Consider the following 8,172-nt stretch of genomic DNA (forward strand, 5'->3'; position numbering starts at 1 on the left):
GTTGCGTCCTTTTTGCACAACTTTCTCTGCTTGTGTCAGCTTTGTCAACTTATTGTGTGCCTATTTCTGTTTAGATTTAAATAAAAGTCAAGTCATCACAGCTCAAATGCTGGGGTTAGTGCTACCTTGTGATGTAATGCACAGAATATAGCTAACTGGAGCTTTTATAAAAACAATATATTTCGTTATGTTTTTGTTGTTGCTTATTTAGTGTTGTATAATATGAATGAACAAACTAACCCCTCCACCCCCTTAAAACTTTATGAAATATGAAGTGTGTTACAAAAAGTGTGGAAGTCGTTCTTATTCTGTGCCTTTATGGTTTATGCCGCTGTACGTCCTTGAAACTTTTATTTTGAACTGCAGGTCGGAAGTGTAGTATTGGCCAGCTTCCTCGTGACGACATTTCCGGCTTGTTGCTCGTTGTAAATACAGCAAACAGCTGGACGCAGACCCCTCTCCTTGTCAAACACTGTCAACATCTGTGTCAGCTGCTGGAATCAGAAAACCCGTATCAATCCGCGTTTGCGGTGATTTGTCTGAACTCTTGTCTCCTGCCGCCTCCTTTCTGGGGCTAGCAGCTTCGAGCTAAGTTACCGTCCGGGTACTGCTCAGGTTCTTTTTTGAGGCTCAGGTTCTCTGCTGAGTTCTGCCCACAGAAAGAAGTGTCTTCTCTCTCATGGTGGTTTTAGGTCAATGGGGAACTGCTTGTTTTCACAAGGTGGGGATGACCTTTCGCTGCTGAACGATTCCGAGGGGGGCAGTCTGCCCGGAGAGCCCCCGCCACCCTACCAGGTAAGCAACCTGAGTGTCTACTTTTCTCGCAGCCCGCGGTTGACGTCACTTTTCATTGTTTTATGACTAAAATGCCATCTATAAATCCATCCCATGAATGAGTAGTTGTTTAAAACGTCTTAACGTATAAAAGATATAGTTTGTGATTAGGCAAATCATTAATTTGTTCTATTAATTTCGAAAGCCATACAAGTGTAGGTCAGACTAATGGGAGGTTTACACTTTGATTCTGTTGGGCTAAAATGAATTGATTTGGACCGAACTGGACTCTATGTAAAAACAATTGGAACTGGATGGATATATTTGTAATACACCTCAACATGACTTTTGTTGTATTTTGGTGCTTTATGAAAAATAAACAAACAAACAAACAAAAAAATAACAACCTGTAATTAAATTGTGGAAATAAAAGGACCATAAATAAAAGACAATAAAAGGAAGTTTGAAAAGGAGCGTGATGTGCAATACTCTTCATTGTTTCCAGAGTATATAAAAAAGGAAAAAATAATTTCTTGACATGTAGGTAATGAGCAATAATCTTACCTGAATCTTCCCTTATGGTAACTTAAAGTTAATGCTCAGGAAAAGTTATTTTCTAAAGGTTTCATGTCAGGAGAAATGAGCCAAAACTCCAATTGGTAGTCTTGTTTCTAAACACAAATAGCTCATTATGACAAATGCAAAAATCATGGAGAAAGTGAAGCACTGAGAAGTCTTTCTGAATGCACTGTACATGTCTGAATACCCAAAATCCCCTCTCTCTCAATCTTCTGGCATTTAGCAGTTGGGTATAATGTTGTTAATCTTAAATGGTTCAAGACAGGGAAGGTTTTGTTTCATTTAATGTCAGATGGTGAGAAAAAAAAAAGTTGACCTTTTATGTAGCGCATGTATCTCAATGTTTCTGAATAAAAGTCTCGTCTGCCAGTTAATTTCACAGTCAGATAAATAGACTTCAGTGTCTGGAATATCTCCCTGCGGCCATGTTTCAGTAAAACATAAAATACTACATTCCTGATGTTCCCACTGTGTCCCTGCCAGCTTTTCATTCTCATCTGTTTTTGTTTGCCTTGAATCTAACATTCCCCATGTGTACTTCAGTTTGTTTTTCGGGTTTTTGGGGGGTTTTTTGTCCTACATTTTCAATTTCTCCTGCTTAACTTGCGTGGGATTTGTTGTCTTAATCCAGGTGTTATTTGGTTTTTGAGAAGCCCAATCACCTGGTTCAACATGTAAAGCAATTCTCCAGTTAGCATGAGTACTCACAGTGAAGATTTTTACAAAATGCAAGCTGTATGAGCAGAAATCCCATGAGCAGCAAAACATCTAAGCAGTGTAGAAGAAAAACTAGATTTGTGGTCGAATTTGTGTGAAGCCAATGCTCTACACCTCTGCTTTTGGAGATGACACGGGCTGCGTTTCGTGATCTGTTGTCTGTAGCAGCACACCCCGCCGCTGCCAGTCTTCCATCCCACGCCAGGCGAGAGTCGTCTGGCCAACCAGCTGACCGAGGAGGAGCAGATCCGTATCGCTCAGCGTATCGGACTCATCCAGCATCTTCCCAAAGGCATCTTCGACCCGGGCTCTGACGCCTCGGAGAAGAAAGTCAAAGAGTAAGTCCTAAATGTTGACATCATCACAAAACTTTATTTAAAAAAAAAAAAAAACTTTTGTTTTCTGTCCCTTACGGAAGTTTTCATATGCAGTATTTATTTATTATTTTTAACATTTAGTCTCAGCATAACAACAAAATTCATTGTGTTGCCTTGCAGATTCATGTGATAGACCAACAGAAGGAAGGATATGATTAGGAAGAGAAGGGAAATTATATTTAATCAACTGAGACCATCTGTGTGTAGTTAAACCTCAGTGTACATCCAGGTGTTCTGCGAAGGTTTGTTACAGAAGTGAACAAACGGCATCAGGGAACACAGGCGATGCATCAGGAGAAAGTTGTGGGGAAATTGTAAAGCACAATTAGGTTCTGAAACAATATCCCAAGCTTTGAATGGGTCACAAAGCTCTGCTTAATCTATCTTCCATAAACGGAAAAACTATGGCAATATTGCACATACTAAAACATGGCTCTCCATCTAAACTGGCAGGCCTGAAAAGAAGAGTATTGCGTTGTAAAGAAGAATGGGTAAAAAGTTCAGTCTCCAGATGTATGAAGCTGTCATAGATTAAAAAAAACAACAACTTGCAACTGTTATTACACCGAAAAGGCTTGTTTGCTGAAACGCTGCTTCTCTCTTCCTCAGGTGTGTGATCTGCATGATGGATTTTGAATATGGTGATCCCATTCGGTTCTTGCCTTGCCTTCACATTTACCACGTGGATTGCATCGACCCCTGGCTGATGCGCTCCTTCACCTGCCCCTCCTGCATGGAGCCCGTGGACGCCGCCCTGCTGTCTACATATGAAACCAACTGAGCCCCGCCGGTGGCTGCTACCGTGCCTGTCCAGAAGGAACGGCACCATTTTTACCCTCGCTATTCAGCAGGTAGCCGAGGCGGTGTGGCCCTGCGCAGGTATTTCTAAGGTCTCTGGGGATGAAGACACACATCAAGAACAGTTAGTCACATGTTTGTTTGAAGAAATGTTGCCTTTTCACAGGAGGATAATATGCCAAATCAAGTCAGATGAGCTAAAAAAAAAAAGACAAAACGCAGTGATTTTTGTTTTTAAGTAATCGGCTGTTTACTTCCTCTTTGGTGTAATGTCCGTTATTTCAGACAGGGAGATTTATCTGAGTCATGTCTGCGTGTAATAAGTTGACAGTGAAAACACAAAGTGAAAAGATGATTTTCTTATAGAGAATCCATATTCTGGGATGTTGCAGAAACATGTTCACACAATTCACTTTAGTTTCCGCAACTAAATTAAAGTTGTCAGCAGTTGGAGTTTAGATGTTATCAGTTCAGTCATTTACGTGATTCAAGAATTGACTGTCTTTTATTTTGGAAGTGTTAGTTGTTGAGTGCTTCCTCCATATGAATTCTCCCTTTTGGTTTTGAATTAAAATCCAGTTCTTCCAGATTCTATACATGTTGTTTAGCATCAGAAACATTTACAGACTCACAACTCTCTGTTCAACTTCCTCCTTAACGCATATTGAGCTCCTAATCGTAAAGTCTGCAGCTTGTGGGTTCCATATAGAAATGTGTTTTAATTTCTGTTTTTAAGTGTTTCAGGTAACGGTTGTTTGAGACTGGCACGTCTAGGAAGTGTGACTTTTTTGTTGTTGTGTGGTTCTGCACTTCTTTTAGCAACTTACAAATTTCCAAAGTTTCTGAGTTTAGTAGCACAAAATGTTTTCGCCTTTTGATGTCTAACACGTAATGTGAGACTGACTTTGTGTTGCGTGGGAAGAACTGGTGAAGCAGCAGGAAGGGATGTAGACTGACTGAATGTAAAGCATGATTTGAACCGTTGAGAGATTCGAGTACGAGGACATTTCTGATTTACTGTGTGCTCGCCGTGCCTTTTCTGAAGGTTGATGTAAGCCAAGTTCTGTGAAGTACAATCAGTTTTGACTTTTACTTTGTCGTTCTTTAGTTTTCCTCTAGGAGGAAACGCATACCAGCACAGTGTGTCACAGGTGTGTTTGAAGAAACAAACAGCAAGAGTCTGTATCTGTTTTAATTTATAACGTATGCAAAAAGTGCAAAAAAAAAATTGTAAAAACTGATGAAAGTCACAATAAAAGTACATTCTGAATCTTTTGAGCTGATGTGTTGTGTTCATTGGTTTTGAGTATTTTCAGCCATAATTGAAAATTCTCAAAAAAGAAAAGAAAACAAAAAAACACAAAAATAAAGCACAGAAGCTACTAAAATACACGTAGCACACTTGGGCACAAGGACTGTGCACATGTGACACATGTGGAGCAGGGCCTAAAACAAAACCATAACTTAAGGCACTTAAGAACAAATGACAAAATACCAAGCCCTCACTAAATGGAACTCTATCTATATAAACGTTTTTCAAGACTTGAAATTCAACGTTTAACTGACAGTATTTGATATTTGGCATGTCCTCAAAGATGGCAGCTTATGCTGTTGGCTGGACATAAATGAACAAATGAACCCAATGTCAGCAGAATCCAGATGAGCAAAAAGATTTTTTTTTTTTTTTTTGCTTTAAAGTTCTTAATGTAAATTCTCGTCCTATCTTTGAGACCCTGAGGAAGAAAACTTAGGCCGCTTGTAGTTCCTATCTCCTTCTTTCAGTCACTAACCAAAGCTTGTGACCGTACAATAGGAACTTAGATTGATCTGTAAATCAAGACCTTTGCCTTTTCGCTCAGTTCTCTCTTCATGAGAGATTGATAGACACCAGTCTGGTCTATCAATCTCCTGCTCCATTTTTCACTTCTGTGAAATAAGTCCCAAGATAAAACTCCTCCACTTGGGGTTCAAGAGAATGGTCTTGAATTTGATTAATACATTGATTTGAAAATAACTGAATCTATACATCTATAGGGAACAGCATCCTCATCTGCCTGGCAAAGAATCTTTTTTTTTACCTCTTTTATCCCCACAGAATGTTTATACTCATAATCTGAAAAACACCAATAGGCCAAATAAACAGAAGCCATCAGGGACAACATCCAGCTGCTGGGGGTTCAGTATCAACACGGTCATATCCATGAAAAGATAATAATGGAAAAGAAGTGTAGGATAAACAAGTATTGTTTTTCTCTTTTTACAGCAGATTTTATTAAAAAAAGGTGGCATACATACAGTATTTTTCAGTATTGCACATTTAATGCATTCTGTGCATCTGTGCATTAGTGTGATAGGGAAAAAAGTACAAATTGAGTCAGTACACAATGTAAACAAATACAAAATAAATCTAGTTTATGTTAAAAGCTCACAAACACATCAGTTATTTACAAAAAGGATCTTCAGATCAAGAAAACACAGTATTTTTTTTTCTTTTTCAAACTGTCTCTATAATGCATAGAGCCCCACGACGGCAGCCAGAGCCACAAAGAGTCCCAGTATCATCCTCAGCATTGGTGAAAAGGTTCCTGGGATCTGGAGTGTTTTACCATGGACTGCATTGGAGTCTGTTGAACTTTGCCGTTGCCGATTTCCCGCCACACTCAGCATCTTCTGCAAGCCATCAAACACCTGTAAACCAAGTAATGATTAACTCAGGCTAATCTTGTTTGCTCAGCTGCCTGGCACCTGGCAGGTGATATCCATTGCCCATCCACCACCCCCCTCCTCACCTGGATGTTGAACTCGAAGGCCCTGACGGCCTCCTCCAGCACGCCGTTCCTCTCCTCCGCCGTCAGCTCCACGCTGTTCATCCGGCTGCGATAGAGCTGCTTGAACAGGTTGGGGCTGGAAACGCCAGGGAAGGCAAAGAAAGACAGACCCTCGCCGCTTTTCAACCCCATGGACTTCTGGGCAATTCGGCCGAGCACCTGCCCTCCAGACAGGTCTCCCAGGTATCGGGTGTAAGCGTGAGCAACCAAGAACTCAGGGTTTTCTTTGCCAATCTGAAAAATACACAAGAATAAAGAACGTTAACTTTTACATTTCCTGCAGTCTGTGTAAAAAGGAGAAATTCATGAAATATTTGTTTCTTTTTTTGTCTATGCTAAAACTTAATGTATCAAGTTATATTGGACCTTAAAACGGGCTGTACTGAAATAAAGTGTTGTTGTGTACAACAATGACACTTTGCATGTGGAATGTAGAAAACCTACCTGTCTGAGTCTGTGGCTGTATCTCTGAGTGGCAGCAGGGACGACAATCTTCTCCCTCCAGTCCGGTCCGTAGAAGTACTCCAGGTCCTTCTCGATTGACTTGATCCGGGCCAGTTCAGCGGGGAAGTAAATGGGTGCCACAGCGGGATGGTTGGAGTTTCTGTCCATCTCTTCCTCCAACACCTGGTAGATCTCATACAGGGAGCACAGGAGGAGCTATGGAGGAGGCAGAGAGGTGGATTTGGTTGACCCGCTGGATTCCAACCAAAATTTAATCAATCTCAGCGGATGTGCTGTAGAGTTTGTCATTACCTTATATTGTGGAAGTGTAACTTGCCCCCGCTGGAAGCTCAGCATCAGTTCTGTGTTTTCTGCTCTGACATGACTCTCCTTGGTCACCTCTTTGATTTGTTCTGACAGATCTCTGTGTGAGAGAAAACAACAACGTTGGTTTTCAGGATATTAAAGAAAAGCAGTCATATTTGGACAATGTTCACTGGGGGAAAAGACCAAAACAAAGTTTTAGAGGTATGAAGGAAATCACAGTAGCTCAATCTAACCTGGTAACGGTCTGCTCTGCTGACTTCTGAGTCCTCTTTTCTGTTTCCATTGTGCTCCAGGTTTAAATATGTCAAACCTGTCAGAAAATATGTTTATGAAAAATGTATCATTTTGCACATAATATCCCAACACTGAGAAGATTTAGAAAATCTAAACATCAGCACATGTTCTGATATTCGAGTTGTGATTTACTTACCAGCTGTGATTAAGTCCTTCAGATGGAGATGCAGCTCTCTTATCTTGCTCTCTTGCTCAGTTTGAGAGCTCTAGCTCTTCTCCTTCTTTTATACAAGCTGCTTGTCTCCAACTCCCTCCCCCTTTTCTGCCTCAATGAAAACAGGAAGCCTGAGTCACAAACCGTCTGCTTAACATGAAATGGCAACTTCAGCAGAAGCGGTGGGAGGAGTCGAGACAAACCATGATACAGCTGTTTTCACAAGCAGGCTTGGGAAAACTGCCGGGGGAGGGAGTATGGGACATAGCATGAGTGAGGATTTTTTGGCAATTCCCTGGAAAACAAAGCCCAGGGCGGGCCGAGTGCAAAACGTGACGGGGCAAATCTAGTTCCCAAAGTTGAATCGGAGGAGGAGCCAGTGCTAAACATGACACTGAACATTTCTGAGATCGCCATGAGAGGAAGTGTTCAGACTCTAAGGTCACACAAGCACAAGTCACATGTTAATTCACAGCTTTAATTTGAGTGGAAAGATGAGCAAACACTCCCGCAACAAGCTTTAGTTGACAAAACCAGCCACAACCTCACAATAGGCTTACAAAAAATCCAACACAGTTAAGAGTGTTATTTCTTTATCGAATCCCGATAAATCTGATTTTATGTAACACACGATTGAACGCAACACAAACGGATACATTAGAAAATAAATGAATAAACTATATAGTTTAGGCTGAATCCCTTGTAAAAAATAAAAAGGCTATGATATAGTTGTGAATGAACTGAAAAAAAATCCCTGATGTTGTGTCTCCAATCACCTCTTTTTAGGGAAAACTGATGAATAACTTAAAAAGGCCAAAGTTGTATTGTGGAAGTTTACTATTCCAAAAGGAGAAACGCTGTCTTTACAAAAGACGGATAG

General features: G+C 40.6%; 2 protein-coding genes across 2 annotated transcripts; one reads left to right on the forward strand and one right to left on the reverse strand.

Moving 5' to 3' along the window:
- The first annotated feature begins 165 nt into the window (after window positions 1–165).
- Window positions 166–4,523, forward strand: rnf11a (ring finger protein 11a). The gene is made up of 3 exons (XM_008415513.2): window positions 166–795; window positions 2,236–2,408; window positions 3,057–4,523. Exons 1-3 carry the CDS (start codon window positions 697–699, stop codon window positions 3,226–3,228), a joined length of 444 nt encoding a protein of 147 aa, XP_008413735.1. The 5' UTR covers window positions 166–696; the 3' UTR covers window positions 3,229–4,523.
- A 965-nt stretch (window positions 4,524–5,488) lies between these two features.
- hmox1b (heme oxygenase 1b) lies at window positions 5,489–7,429 on the reverse strand. The gene is made up of 6 exons (XM_008415487.2): window positions 7,275–7,429; window positions 7,078–7,154; window positions 6,830–6,941; window positions 6,518–6,733; window positions 6,035–6,307; window positions 5,489–5,933 (listed from the first exon to the last, which is right to left on the reverse strand). The coding sequence occupies exons 2-6, from the start codon at window positions 7,125–7,127 to the stop codon at window positions 5,751–5,753; spliced, it is 834 nt and encodes a 277-aa protein (XP_008413709.1). The 5' UTR covers window positions 7,128–7,154; window positions 7,275–7,429; the 3' UTR covers window positions 5,489–5,750.
- Between the last annotated feature and the right edge of the window lie 743 nt (window positions 7,430–8,172).

The sequence above is a fragment of the Poecilia reticulata genome, linkage group LG1 (genome assembly GCF_000633615.1).
Source record: "Poecilia reticulata strain Guanapo linkage group LG1, Guppy_female_1.0+MT, whole genome shotgun sequence".
NCBI lineage: Eukaryota > Metazoa > Chordata > Actinopteri > Cyprinodontiformes > Poeciliidae > Poecilia > Poecilia reticulata.

What these genes read in the sequence shown, in the direction of transcription:
- rnf11a (XM_008415513.2), top strand. Translation starts at nt 697, where the DNA reads ATGGGGAACTGCTTGTTTTCACAAGGTGGGGATGACCTTTCGCTGCTG. An exon ending in AGCCCCCGCCACCCTACCAG is followed by an intron (nt 796 to 2,235) that starts GTAAGCAACCTG and finishes TGTTGTCTGTAG; the next exon opens with CAGCACACCCCGCCGCTGCC. An exon ending in TCGGAGAAGAAAGTCAAAGA is followed by an intron (nt 2,409 to 3,056) that starts GTAAGTCCTAAA and finishes TCTCTTCCTCAG; the next exon opens with GTGTGTGATCTGCATGATGG.
- hmox1b (XM_008415487.2), bottom strand. Translation starts at nt 7,127, where the DNA reads ATGGAAACAGAAAAGAGGACTCAGAAGTCAGCAGAGCAGACCGTTACC. An exon ending in TTACACTTCCACAATATAAG is followed by an intron (nt 6,734 to 6,829) that starts GTAATGACAAAC and finishes CCTCCTCCATAG; the next exon opens with CTCCTCCTGTGCTCCCTGTA. An exon ending in CCTTCGAGTTCAACATCCAG is followed by an intron (nt 5,934 to 6,034) that starts GTGAGGAGGGGG and finishes CTTGGTTTACAG; the next exon opens with GTGTTTGATGGCTTGCAGAA.